General features: G+C 42.4%; 1 protein-coding gene across 2 annotated transcripts; it reads right to left on the reverse strand.

Moving 5' to 3' along the window:
• Nucleotides 1-422: 422 nt before the first annotated feature.
• Nucleotides 423-14,994, reverse strand: LOC143346829 (aquaporin). Of its 2 annotated transcripts, none has more exons than XM_076775336.1 (5): nucleotides 14,798-14,994; nucleotides 4,593-4,780; nucleotides 4,298-4,441; nucleotides 2,934-3,389; nucleotides 423-1,697 (listed from the first exon to the last, which is right to left on the reverse strand). In XM_076775336.1, the coding sequence occupies exons 1-5, from the start codon at nucleotides 14,820-14,822 to the stop codon at nucleotides 1,692-1,694; spliced, it is 819 nt and encodes a 272-aa protein (XP_076631451.1). In that variant the 5' UTR covers nucleotides 14,823-14,994; the 3' UTR covers nucleotides 423-1,691. The 2 variants fall into 2 exon arrangements, with proteins under 2 accessions (XP_076631451.1, XP_076631452.1); XM_076775337.1 differs by lacking the exon at nucleotides 14,798-14,994 and adding an exon at nucleotides 6,675-6,840.
• Between the last annotated feature and the right edge of the window lie 177 nt (nucleotides 14,995-15,171).

The following is a 15,171-nucleotide window of genomic DNA, read 5'->3' on the forward strand; positions in this document are numbered from 1 at the left end:
GTGTACCGTTTCGCCGTCGCGAAAACGGCCAATCTCTCGTGCGATTCTTGAAACGAGGATGCCGCGATTTTTCCCCCCCACAATCTTTCATCGTCTGGATTCGAAAATCAGAAATTAACCCGTTTGAATTTTTCCCCCTTCATACGCGGGTTTTAAATAATTTTTTTTTCTCGTTGAAAGAATCGAAGAAATACGTACCTGCGTCCGACTAATTTGATTGCAAGTGCCAGGGAAATTAGTATGAGACGCCTGCAACGTAGGCCGACCGGCATACTTGGCTGCTCAGCGGGAGAAACGTTTCTAACTTGCGAATATCGAATCGCCGATCGTTTCACTTTCACGTGAAATTCTTAAACGAAATCCTACGTGCTAAGGAGGAATTTTATCGACGGTATTTAGGATTTAAATTGTCGACACGCGCGGAAAAACAATATATTAATTTATTTTATTTTTCTGTTTCGCCTAAGGGATGAACGTCGGTTCGTGTAAAATTAATTTCGTACGATATCCAACCGGAGGGATAATTAATATCCGAGCGCATTGTTACGCGCGAGCCTCTATAAAGCTCGCGAATTAATGTTACAGCGATCGATTCGCCCGAAATCCGACACACATAAGCGGAATAATTGCAAAATTCGAACTTACACGGTTATTATTGGATATTTGTCTCGTCTGATCGCTTTATATCGTTGCGATTAAATTAATCTACAAAAGTGTGACGATTTTGTACAATATAACAAACGGACGACACACGTACCTATTGTTTGCGACGCGTTTAACCGGTTCAAACGGCACATTCGACGCGGGGGCGTTTGATCGGTCCGTTACAAAGTGTATTCAAACGTCGCAACGGTCATCTCGAATCCGCGTAACGTAGAAAATAAACAGACTAGCGCGGCGACCATAAAATGAATCGATACAGTGATTCTCGGCCCACGAAATCGACACTGAACGTGTCTCTCTAAACGTAACAGCAAGAGCAGCCTATACAATTACGCGCGATTGTACATTACTCGTTGCTTCGACCGTTACGCCAAAGGTAGAGAACCACTGCGTCAAAGTATTAATACCTCGCTTAAAGACCGAAAACATATTTTCAGTTACAGTTGTTCGAAGAGGGCAGTGAACGGAGACTTCAACGTACGAATTCGTAACTTCGTAGTTTCTACCGAAAACTAATCCGAATTTGGACTATTTTTATTACAAAAAATTGTAATAGCTCCCAAAGAACAATAGTTACCGATGAAAAAGTATGAAAGTCTTTGATTTGTAGCACCGAGGGTTTTTAATCGAGCCGCAGGTCGCTCGAGTTAACGAAGAACCGTCAATTCTGTCTTTAAGCGAGGGACTACTGTGCTCGCGAGGCAAAATACGAAAGAGACGAGCGATTTCAGTGACAGTCTTGTGATTTCGCGAAATGGACGAACAACGCTGAGACGATAGGATCGCATGAGTTAATCCTGGTTGTGCGAATGATCGTGTGTGTGTAGAATGTTTGTTTCGAGAGGCGGTAAACGAGCTTCCAAGCTCCGTCCTATCGACTCTGCCTCGTTCGAGCGAACATTGGATCGTCCGTGGGCTTCGAAAGCGGCTGTCCTCCATTAAATGCTTAATCTCTTGTGGTTTCTCGAAAAAAGTGTCGATCGATCCTGTACCCAGGACGCCTTCGATCGATCCGCCCTCCATTCGGATCAAGCCTACAACAGGAGAAAGAAACGAGGCTCGGTAAGCTTTGATCGAAATAATAAATCGCGATTATAAAAGGGATTTAAGGCACAGAGGTCTTCTGATTCCTAAAAATAAATACCACAACAAACGTTAGATCGAACAGTTTCTAACCTTACAAAAAATAAAAGCTTCGAGCGTCCGCTGTTAAAGGAACTTCGTCTAAGCTACAGTATCACGAATCGAGAGTCCGCCATAGTCAGTTTTAACGTAAGATCGAACTGACGACGTTTCCCGCGCAATTTGCGACATCAAGCACAAAGAAGCCATAGTATAAGAAGTTGAACGACGGGTGTAAGACACGCTATCCCCGAAACGACTTTCTCTTGATCCGCGTTAAGGTTCCCAATCGACGGTAAACCGTGGATCTTAAATCCAGCCGCCCCGTAAAACCAGTTTCACCGAACTTCCCAGACCCAACCAACGATTTATCGTCGACTTTTATGGCCAGCCCTTACAAGATAATCCGCGTCATGCGAAAAACCCTGATGCACGGTGCGCATGACGTTTACACGATAAAGGCTGGCGGGCCTCGTTCCACGGTTATTTTAAAGTCTCGTTTCGAGTCGAACAGGAGACCGAGTTAACGAGCAATATCGTCGTGATAGAACCTGTCGTTCCCGCGAAAATTGCGCGTGCTTCAATTTGCTGGCGGTTAGCCTACGCGTACGCGCATGCAAATCGATATTTTTACTAGGAACACCCCCACAAACCCTGGATGTTCGCGAAATCCACGAAAACACGTGTTGGCAATCGAATTTTAAGCAAAATGTTTATAATAGGTCCGGAAATTAATTTCCTGATCTTCTCGTGGCATTTGTAAATGGTCTAATTAGATTTTAAGTATGGAAATAATCTTCTACGATTCTCAGACAGCTGTGTGATCCCTCCCCTATAGAAAGATGACGATTTTGCACCAAACAAAAATTTAGCGTCCGAGTTCTAAGCGAAATGTTTATAATAGGTCCAGAAATGAATTTCCTGATCTTCTCGTGGCATTTGTAAATGGTCTAATTAGATTTTAAGTATGGAAATAATCTTCTACGATTCTCAGACAGCTTTGTGATCCCTCCCCTAGAGAAAGATGGCGATTTCGCGCCAAACAAAAATGGCTGTCTTTGATTTCGACCGATTTCAACACGTCTTCCGGTTAGACCAGGGTTGCAGAGACTAGTAACAGTTTCTTTCGACACGTTTCGTGGTCTCACCTCTGCTTTTTGAGTATCTACGGTGCTCAAGGCAACAGCTTCCGGAATAGTGTCCTCTTCCTCGTCGTCCGGCAGACCAAAGGTGGTTTTGTACATGAAGGCGGAGAGAAGAGCGCCACCGATGGGTCCGAACCAGTAGATCCAGTGATGGGTCCATTGGTTGTTCCAGATAGCCGGGCCCAGCGATCTGGCAGGGTTCATACTGCAACCCGTGTAAGGGCCAAAGGCCAGAGCCAGCGCAGATACGGTCAGACCGAATCTAAGCGATAGGGAGTCGGTGTTCTTTACGCTCCTCTTGTCCCAAACACCACACGCGACCAGCATCAATATACCGGTGGATATGCCCTCGAGAAGAAGCCCTTGGATGGCTGACAGATCCGCGTGAAGATCGGTCACGCAAAACGAGTCCAATTCGCCCACGCCTTTGGCCGTCAGATGATCCGATGGCGTCACCAACTGGAACACGAAAAATATCAACGAATTGCACGATACTTGGAAATAAATGGCGATTCTTAAGATAATCTGTTGTCAGAAATGGATAGTTGTTTTTGGAACAAATACTCTTAATAAAGATACGTTAGTAAATTCGAGCAACGCGACCGATTTGTTTATAAATACCACGTTCGATGGTTATAATGCGCGAGAGTTCCGAGAACGTAAACTTTGTAAACGATAAACGATCGTTAAAATCCTATAACGTTTACGATTTGACACGTGCAACGATACGATAAACGTAAAATTTGCTATAACAGAGCGGGATATACTAGGATTTGACAATTTTTCTGTAGTTGGATACTCGAATACAATTTGTTTGTCACATTTCCTATAATTATGGCGCGATGAAAACCATTCGTCTCGTAAAACAATTGAAATTGTGTTAAGTATGGTCTCGAGTGTCAGAGTATCATATAAAGTGTCTCGTTTTAATCTTGGTTCGCGAAGCTCTCGAGCACAGTATCTAATCTTACGAAATTAATGAAACGATGTTAATTATTATTGCGATTCGTTGGTTTCTTTTATCGACTTTATCGTGCACCGAGTATCCCACTTCAGCCTGTCGAAGATCGAGTGTGCTCCTAGACCAAGATGGACATTGATTTTTCGCGATTATCGTGAAAACACCACGATGTTAGAAATGGTTAGCGTTGCATAAACTCCCGTACGACATTTTTTAATCAAAGATTGGACGAAGGTCGTGAACCTCGATAAGCAGTACGCGCCGAGGGTAAAGTTCCGACTACGCTGAAACGTGTTATCAAAAATCAAGTTAACCTCGAGTACACTATCGCCTAAGTTTACTTTGTAACGATTTCTTCTCCTTCTTTTATTCGATTATTTACTCGAATAGTTCGAGATATACTAACCCTCAGAATTCCAAATCCGACGATAGCGCCGATCATCTGGGACAACAAGTAGATCAAACCCTCCGAGAGCGTCTTCTTTCCAAGCACGATCGCCCCCACAGTGATCGCTGGATTAACGTGAGCTTGGCTGATGTGTCCAACGGACTGCAAACGAAATCAGAAACAAAATGAAGTCGAGCTAAACGGAGACGATCGTTGCGAATATATCTTCGTACGCGAACTGCATTGGGTTCGAAAGCTCGATTAATCCCATTAAGAAGCCTTAAGAAACTTCTTTTCTGGATCCCCCACCGACCTGAATCACGACCATCACGGCTAAACCGAAGGTTATCGAAGTCTGAAAGTGCGATGGAATCACACCGAGGCCTCCGACGCATCCCATGCATCCCATCAGGACCAGCATCGAGGTGCCCATCATCTCAGCCAGGGCTACCAACACGATGTTCTTCAAAGCGCCCTCGCCTTGCATCAGTTTCTTGAAACCTGGAAAAACGGACCACTCGTTGAAATCGTGAATCGTCTACTATATCATCGAACAATATGAATTCTACGTTTGCAACTAGCCCAATGATCCTTCGACAAACAATAATTTAAACGGGATCGATCGTAGAGGAACTACGATAAATCGCGTTGTGATTCCGATTCGATAATTCCGGTCGTGGTGTATGTATAATTAGGATTCCGATACATATGGAACGTCCGATTATTTTTAACTTCGATAACTTGAATTTACATGAGACATAATATTTCGCTCAGTCATAGCATGGAATATAAAAAACATTTTACGAGTATCTACTCGGGATTCTATTTTCTTTTTTAATAGAATTATACTTTTTTTAAAAAGATACGAAGACGCTTGGATCTCGATACTATTTTTAGAACACGGAAAAACACGTGTATAAAATATACCTGCATTTGGAAGAACGGAATCATAGTAAAATGTTGAATAATTGCACGCTTTGAGGTTAAAACTGGCGTGTAAAAATTGTCGAGCTTACGGAAGCTCTCTCGAATTCGTACTTTCCTGATCCGACGATCTTGATCATCCAGTAAACTCTTTAAGATGGAAGATAGAAGATCGAGTAGATAGAAACAATTGATGATACCAAAAAAGACAGGTTCCTACTGAATTATAGAATTAGATATATATTTATATAACGTTTTATAATTTTCTATATTTTTTTTTTATATGTAACTAGAGTTAAGATGTTAACTTAAAAATTGTTAAACGGTATATATGGTGTAAAAAAACTGTACACAAGTATCTAAGCACCTAATAAAACACTACTGAAACTGAACCAATAATAAAAGACAACTTTCATGAAGAGAAAATCTTCCAAGAGAATCCAAACTTCAAAATAATATAAAATGGAGAGGAGAAAAGATACTGTAAGAGGTGCAACGTGACAGTCCACAAACTATAAATGCGTAACAGGCTCGAGTAAAAATAATGTTTAAATGTAAAAATAACAGAAACGTCCATCTCTTCGTGATGGTAAGCGTGTTATATCATTGTTTGAAGTGACACGTATTTCGGGAAATATCTTATCTATGCATCGAGAAATGTATTCATCAATAGATTAGTCATAGTTTAACGAAGAACATAAAATTTTCGTTTCGTATTTTCTGACGGACTTCGGGTACCTGTTGGCAACCTCTGTACCTGCCATTTATATAAATCATTACCACGTCGTTTATTCGAAAGGCATCATTCCCGTGCAAAACATCATTATTTACCTCGCGAATTAACTTTTTTCTACGACTAATTATCGTTCCGTCATTTTAACGACGTTAAAAATTTGCAATTTCGCCGATGGAAAGGTTCGAATCACCGTTCTCGAAGTTTGCTTCGCCAGGAATCGAACAACCATGAAACAACGCATTGCTCGATGCTGTTTTTCAAACGAAATTATTTCCTAAGCACGTTGCGCTCTGTAAGCAGCGTCGATGGTGAAATCATTGTGCCAACAATGTCTGAGCAAGTTTTTTCTCCAATCCTGTTTAACACTAGAACTGTCTACGACTGACATCTGCCTACGTCTACAGGAGGCGTAAAAATAATTTTAGGGAAAATATAGAATAAGCAAACACATTGGACAACGACGTATAGAACACGGTAATGCAAATATAGAGATTGAAAGGTGATGAAGGATCCTTTAATCTTGCGTAACGGAGAACGTAACATCGCGTTAAAATGAAGGTGCGCGAAGAATTCGATGCACTAGGTGCATCGCGAACTCGGTAAACACGCCGGGAAAACACACTTTTTCCCTCACTTTCGGCACAAATTCACTTTCCTCGATCCTTCTGGGTCCCTCGAGGGAATCGAACGAAGAATTTCGTCCAAAAAAAAAAAGAATTAATTCACGGATCTTACCGTGCTCTCGAGACATTGTTCGTTGCTCCTGCGTGTCGACGTGTAGACGAACCGACTTCCACCGACGGAGTAAGCTCCCGGAACAGTTGACTCTGCGAGGTTGACTCCGCGAAGGACGTATGCGAATCGCACGCGTTAACACGAGTCTGCTCGCGACTGGATTATTCGCGGTCTATTCTACGTGCACAAGTGTCCCTCTGTACATCGTTCGATGAGCAGATAGAGATAACCGCGCGTAAACATCGCCGAAAAGCGCGCGTTTCCCTGTTAATCTTATCAAAATTCGATCGACGTACGATCGAGCATCGACGGAGTTCGTGTCGAGCTGGACAAAGTCCGCCTCGGCTGAAATTCCCGCTGAGGAGGCGAGAAAATTCGAGATGAATCTCGCGGGACGAGCTCGAGTAATGATTTCCGGCAATTCTTTTTTATCCTCGAGGTACGATACAATGTAATCTTCTTCGAGATTCATCGACAGGAAGGCAGATTCGAAGGAGGAGGATCGTGGATCCGAAGGCTAATGATCGATGGAATATTTTTGTCAAGTATCCTGCTATTTATGTTTGAAGCGTAGCTGGGTCTCGATTAGCGCGAATAATAAGTTCGATTGATCCTAAAAACTTTTAAACACGCATTTATCTCTATTCAACTATCGTAGCAAACAGATCTAGTTGGCTCGAGAAGGCTAATGGTGGAATATTTTCGTCAAGAATCCTGTTATTTATGTTTAAAGCACAGCTAGGTCTCGATTAATGTGAATAATAAATTAAATTGATCCCAAAAACTCTATTAGACGTTGCAGAAATGTCTTAATACCACTAAAATGTCTCGGTTAATTCGCGTGCTTCGATAGTGATTCGGATCAGCGTCCCGTAACTTTTTTTCTCGGTATAATAATCAAGTTACGAGACTGTTTCAGCAGTTTCAATTAGTAACGTAGTTTCGTCGAGCGATATATACTATTTTATCGGAGTTTCGAACGTTTTCTGTTTCCCACAACAAAGAATTGTAAGTACCTAAAGCGGTCACTAACGTCGCAAGACGTTATCTTGTTAGTTTATTGTGCAATACACACGATGAATAATATATTGTACTGTATCTTTGCATCTAGTGACGTAAAAGCACGTTGATACCGATAACCTTATCAAATTATCCAATATTGCACGCACGCACGAGTCCTTACCGTTAATTTCGTATATTGAATCATTTTGATGTATCGATAACAATGCGACTGAATTTTTTTGTGCACACAAAGCGCGTCGTTTCAGTGTTAAAATGGGCCATCACGATCCAGAGATCGAGTCAGCGAACTTACAGCCATCGCTAATCGTACCCAGGGTCGAGAGTTGGTTAAAAAAAAAAAAACGGACGGAGTAGCCTTGATCACGATTCGAACCACGTATCCCGGTATTTGAGTCAAGGTAGTCCGAACGAGTCGCGTTTAAATTCACAGGGATCGTTCGGAACCGGTCATAAAATCGTTTCGTGGTGGCTGCGTCGCGTGGAATCCAGTCCCGATGCATGGAATTCTTCGATGCACCGTAACGCGGGCCCGCGAACGTCTTAAATCTCGCGTTTTCGGGCACCGTGCCTCGTACGGGGGCCCAAAATTACTCTGCAGTACGCGTCGGTCCCATCGAAGATAGAGGAACAGCGCACGCGAGTCCCACAGTTCGTAAATCCGGTCCCCATAATTTACGAACGCGTACAAATTGCTATACGATAGTCCACGGAACGAAAACTTTCTTTCGCAGACGATTGTGAACTGATTCGTCGTAGTATTTACTTTTATAATCTATTTTAATACCCCTGAAATATTATTAAATTTAAGAAATCTTATTGAGATCGATGCAAAAGCATATTTCGTTGATGACAGAGGATTTATTCGAATGATACTTTTAAAAAACATCGTGTCAAGGCATTTGCGTGTTCAGTACTCGCTGCCTCCGCGCGATCGATTGACTTTTTGTTGAACTATCGCTAATATTTTCCGACAGTGACCGACGAGACGGCCTTAATTCAGATAATGCAGTTTTCATCTGTTCTTTATTTCTTTTTTTTCTACCGCGTAATTTCTTGCGCCGCAGGTGCGCCTACCCTCCGGGCAAGCGTCAGAAAATATATTTATTCCTAACAATACGTTCCGAATCGTTGTGCCGATAATTCAACTCGGAAAATTCAGTCGTAGATCCACAGAAAACGGAAACAAATTTTTTCTTCGAGTGACAAACGAGGCGTAACGCGTTTCGAAATTAAGTTTACTAAATTATCAAATTATAAGAGAACGATTAATTGTAACTCACTATATGGAAGTCATCGTAAGTCTACTAAACGTGCATTGAATAAATAAATAAATACTTGTAAAATCGTATACAACAGCACCATGATTTGGACAAACGTCGAGGGCGTCTCTAGATACGAAAAAACTGTTGAATTTTGTACCGTATCCGACGCGGGCTAAACGACGAAAATGTTAACGTTGCCGGCGAATCGAAACACGTATCGAGCAGTCGAACGATTCGTAACGTCGAGTCTCGTTCGATAGAGTCGATCGTTCTGCGCGAGGACCGAGATTGTCGGTGATTGTAGATAACGAAATCGCGAATTGTGCCGACGATGTCCACGCGGATCCAATTTCCACGGATATGGATATTTTCATCAAAGCGAGCAGTCGATCGGCCCAACAGCGAGTGCATGGACAGACCAGGTGCATCAATCACAGTGCACTCTTCCAATGAGCGTGCATCTCTGATTACTTTCCGTGTATTCGGGGCCAGAAAGGCGAATTCGCGGTTTGCAATACACGCTGCCCGGTTATACAAAATGCAAATAGGTGGACGTGCTCCGCGGAAAAATCATTCGTTTCGTTCTCGCGCGCTGTTCGGGATCGCTTTCGATGCACCCTGGACCAACGACGAGCGTGAAATCGTTTTTTTCATGATCGCAAACTTGGAAAATATATTTATTATTCTTCGATGGAATTCGTGGAATCGTGCCTTATTGCAAAGCATATAAAGATATGTTAATATTAACGAGCAAACAATAAACGAATAGTTAAGATTTTGGTCTTTGAATTTCGCGATTGTGCCAAATAAAAGAGATACAAATGGAATCGTAATACGATGAACGATTGATGCGAGCGAGTCTTGAATCAGTTTTAAAAGAAAATTGACTTGCAATTATGTCGGAGAATTTTAATTTCCAAGGCTAACAATAAGCGAACCGTGAAAATCGTCGATCGCGTAGTGACTTCTACAGCCCGACCTATAGAAATAACCATCACGCTAAATTAATCCGCGGGATTAATCGATTCCTCTTATCGATAGTAACGAATGTTCCATTTAGATAATAACCCGACGCGCACGATTGTCTTTTTTCCTAGACGGATTCCCGATCGCGATGGAAAACGTTGCGATATTAAACGCGTTACGCAACAAGCTGGTATCCTGTTATACAGATGAACACGATCGCCAACAAACACATTTTCCGCGCTTCTAATTAAAAAATCACGACTACGAACGTGCACATTTGCATGCCAGTTTCATTGTAAATGTTTCTCTTTTATTTGATTCTTGGCGCTTCGTCTGTAATTGTATGCTTCCCCCGCCATTTCTCAGCTATAACTCATGCTGGGGCGCGCTGTACAAGATACGTACATCTATTTTTAACCAATTTAATGAAAATTAGTTTCCTGAGAGGAAAAATCCACGTAGTAGATCTGTGCAGATCCTGTGTTCGAACGTGTTTTCGACACGGATTATCAAAATTAATTCTCCTTTTTCCAACGGAGCTCGTGCCTTGTTTTTGTTCGCGTTCGAATCGAAAAAAAACTATTCAACTCTTCAATTTATCTTTCTCAATTTCGAGGCACACAATTAACATACCTTCCGCGTTCGCATTTGCGTCGACGAATGCATAATTGCTCTCGATCTTCTCGACACAATGCAATTACGCGTAATTTATTTCCGCCGTTTCGTTTCGCTCGCAAACAGAAGGCGGTTCGAGCATTTCTTTGGTCACTGACGAGACACATTTTTATCGCCGACAAATTTGATTCTATCCCGTTCAGGAAAGAGAACGGAGATAAGAGGCGTGTGGATTAAAAATTTTGAAACAGCGTGGCTCGCGCGTGACGTTTCAACAGATCGTTGAAAACGATTTTCGAGGGTTTCTTTTGGCAAGCTCCTGGGTGGTCCAAGGTTATAACGAAGTCTTAATCTACGATCTGCATACAATCGATCGATTCCATAGAAACGCCAGCGAGAGATTACCCGGCAATTTGTCCGTATAATCTGCCTATCAGAGGAATGAACGCCGTTAGATATACTGGACGGTGTACAGTTCGAGCGCAAATTGACTAATGGCTTCGTGGCAGGCTGCCCGAGCACGACGCCGCGAGTCGTCGTCTCTTCTTTTCTCCCCTCAAGGTTCTTCTACAACCAATTTTCATTAGCTCGTCGTGCTACGCGTCCGATGGAATTGCATTCTTGCAACGAGGTTTCTTGCAAAAAATCTAGCTTTAAAAACTGAGTACAATATTCCCCGGATAACTGTAACGAATTCGGTCCGGCTAACTGAGACTATCGCATACCTTCCCTGTTCGTAAAATATCCACCCTTGTCTTTTGTGAATAAAAAGAGTCCTGATCCAGTCCAAGGACTCGTTTATGTTTAAAATGATTGCATGATCATTTGTTCGTTGCACTGCGCTGACTTCGATCGCCTCTGATGTCGCTTTATCGAGTATCATGAAAACATTTTTATCATTTGCCGCGAGATAGCGGATACTATCGTTGAAAATAAACACTCGATAACATTTCGTTTCGTGTGTTTGAATGGAAACAAACAGTAAACAATGCGTTTGGAAAAACGTATCGTTCGACGTACGATTAGAATTTGGACAGAAGCGAGATCAACGTGCAGTACGAAGTAAAAAACACTTGACATTTATGAACGACCGACGAAAAATTGTGTAATTTTCCTCGGTTTTCTAGCGGTACGCGTCGCCTATTTGCGCGCACTCGTTTTCATCCCTTATCGATCAGACATTCGATACTGTATTATCGTTTCAGCTTTCCCCGTTTGCCGTCGGGACGCGCCGCAACTCGATAAATTTCACCATTAAAATCGATCGAATTACCGCCATTAGTCGCCAATTAGCGACGAGCCATTGATCATCCCGGTGAACGATTCGCGGAAAAACCGGGGATCCTGATGAAAAATCGTCGACGTCGACGAGGTAACGACCAGACTCCTTATCGCCAAAGGGAATCGTAATCTGGAAAACTACCGTGTGAAATACGACCGATTGATAAGAGCGACACAGGACGAGATTTTCAAAGACAAATTCCATTGCACTCCGTCCCAATAAATGCTTTTTCTGACGGAACAAACAGTGGGACGCAGCGTTATCGGCTGACGTTAAGTGATAACATTTGCTCCCGTTGTTTACGTCGACCTTCACGCGCGTGAATTTCGTAAGCGTGGATTAATTCGTCGCTACGACAGCGAGATTACGTTCTAACAGCGATTCAAGAGTTTCGCGTTCGGTGGAAAATGGGGATAGCGGAGGTGGTCGATAGGGTTGCTGTGACCCAAGTTTGTCAAACAGGGTCAAATATGTGTCGCAAGGGGTGGAAATCGGTTTTAGAATGACACCAGGTACAAGTTGTAGCACGGACGTAACGTTAAAAAAGGTTTTAGAGATGTTTTAGTCGAACATTGCGCGAAATTACCAAAAACGGTATCAGTGAAACATCTCGCGTCCCCGCCCCCCTCCCTTCCCCCGGAAAGAAAATTCTAAGTGCCTATTTATTGGATATTAAATAGAAGCTGTATCGCGTTTGAAATGTCTGGTGCACGACGGAGGCCATTCAAGCGACCGGAGGAGAATCATATAAATGGAGTTACGTGTAACGAAAAAAGCCGGTTCACTTTTCTGTCCAGCCCCGACCTTGGCGTGGCACTATTGAAATTCTATTTAAAAATCCCCGTACTTCGAACGATGAATAATTAAAGTTTCACAGGAAACAGGCATCCGTGTCCACGTTCCGTTTAACGAGCCTGATATATCCATCGAAGTGACGAACTTTTGTAACGCTGTAACCCCTTAAGTAGCGATGGCTTTAATTGCTTATTGGTTATCCAGTGCTCGACAATGGTCAAGATTCGGGTTGACGAAATGTCAACGATCCAACGAAGGCCTAAAAATGGCCAAATGGTAGGACCAACCGAAGTGTTTCTTCTATTGAACAAATTAACTGGTACATAGGTATATTTCCGAGTCGTATTTACATTGTTGCTTTTATCTCTCCGAGTCCTCATCTGTTCGCTCTGATTATATCGACGTCCACGCGTCGAATCTCTGTACGTGACTCGCAAACAGGTCGATGACTCAAAAACCGCGATGTTTTCATCGAATAACATTTTTCCGTCGCTACGAATCCTCTATCATCCGCTGACACCGTTACATCGATTCGAAAATATTTGTCTCCAAGGTTTATGAATTAATCATGTTATAAACACAGTATGCACTAAAATAAAACCTAACGTTTCGTTGGTTTTACGAGTCTAGAAACGTAACATTGCTATTACGGAGGCATTTATATGTTTACGTTCGATAAATCACTTTCATAACGAATCCTTTTCTCGTTTCGTTTAATAACTGTACGTCACGTTAGCACGATTATAAAACAGTTTTCCCATTGAAATTTCTTTAGAAACATTATTCGGTCCCTTTTCATTTTTCATTCGCAACATGCACATACGATTTTTCCAACTTTCGTACTAAAACGAAAAATATGGAACTATGATTTATAATTATGCAAACCACCATACGTCGCTTTTATAATGAACAGAATTTCGTGATGTTACTTTTTTCGGTATTCCGTAGAAACAAAAGTCTTTTTAACGTCTGAAAATACGTGCATGGCACTTAAACTTTCCAATGACCCATGTGTTCGCTCGTCGAGATCAAAATGCAATGAACCCCAAGGTCTTCCGCGCTATCGATCTGGAATTTGCACCACGGCAACTTCCCGCGAATCATTATCGTCCAGTTCAGTCGCTGGAAAGTCTCAGAACTGTGTCACGCGTTCCCGCGAACGCGTTGTACGAGTCACTGTAGTGTATTATGTACAGCAGCTGTCTTTCCAACGTGTACTCTCGATCGATTGCCCGAATTTGGTTCAAAGAAAATAACAGGAAGCTATTCTGAATTCTGTATTCTAACGATTCAACGAGAAACCTGAATCCAAACCCAAAACTTCGCGAGCTATCGCGATTAAAAGTTGGACAAATCGTTTATTTGACGTTTCGTTCGTCTCTAAATCCTGTACGCGAAGAGGCCAGAGACGATGCGTATTTCTTGGAAAACTTTGCATCGATAAGCAAATATTAAATGAAAGAAACATCTGTGTTGTTCCTCTTTCCACAATGTTGGAGATTTTTTACGGCGATCGAACGAGCGCACAACGCAGAGTAGCGAACAGTTTCAAACTGCAACTATATCTGCCGTGTTTTCATTGTTAAAAGATTTTTATTTTCGTTGCAATTCGTTCAGTCGAACTTGAAACGTTGCGTGAGCGTATGCTTTGTTCGCACGTTAATCGTACTTTTCATAAACTTGACACACTTTGTGCAGAGGCGATTGAATCAAACGCTGAACGCGCACTTAGTTTGCATATCGAATCACGGTCGCTGGTGCATTCGAAGAAAAAAACTATCGTTCAACGCGGTTCGTTCGTATTTTTTAGGAATTTTAAACAATGCAATTTAAATTCCACTATTTTCCATCGTATATTTACGAATAATCTCTTTTATTTTGTACTGCAATATCCATTTTTCGAAAGCACTTTTTCAAGCCCCACGTGGACAAGAGCGTAATATTAAAACAAAATATTTCGAAAATCTATTAAAACGTGATTCAAATACGAACGAACTTAGGGACTCCTGTACCTTTGTTCTTCTCCAAAAGATTATTTCCAAACTACGTCCAAAGTTGAATCGTTCGAATGTACCAAACGACCTATTCTTATTATTTGTTTGTCCACAAATCACTGTGCCAAATATCGCGCACTCGGTTCGCTTGATGCCTTCGATCGAAATTCCAGCGACGCTTCTTACCTGTGCGCAGTCTGCTGGAGGGCATGGCGTCGGTGGCTCGCACGCTGCACGAATGGATCGATTCAGTGATCTACCGCGGGGATCGGGATCGTGAATGAGCGACAGCGAGGAAGACAGCGCGCACTGCTCGATCAAACACGACTGTTTGCGAACAGCAACAGATCGTACGCACTTTTATCGCGTCGGCACGTGGTCTCTCGCGGTTGATTCAACAACGACCTCCTACGTGCAGACGCCACCTTCCTTCCACCCCTCCAACGCGTCCAGAGTTTATTTTTGATCTTCAAAAACGACCCGACACGTTCGATTCCCGAAGCGCCGCGGACTCTGGCCTGGAAAACATTTATCAGCGCGTATTTCTTTCTCTCAAAACC

This window comes from Colletes latitarsis, chromosome 10 (genome assembly GCF_051014445.1).
Source record: "Colletes latitarsis isolate SP2378_abdomen chromosome 10, iyColLati1, whole genome shotgun sequence".
In the NCBI taxonomy this organism is placed as follows: Eukaryota; Metazoa; Arthropoda; class Insecta; order Hymenoptera; family Colletidae; genus Colletes; species Colletes latitarsis.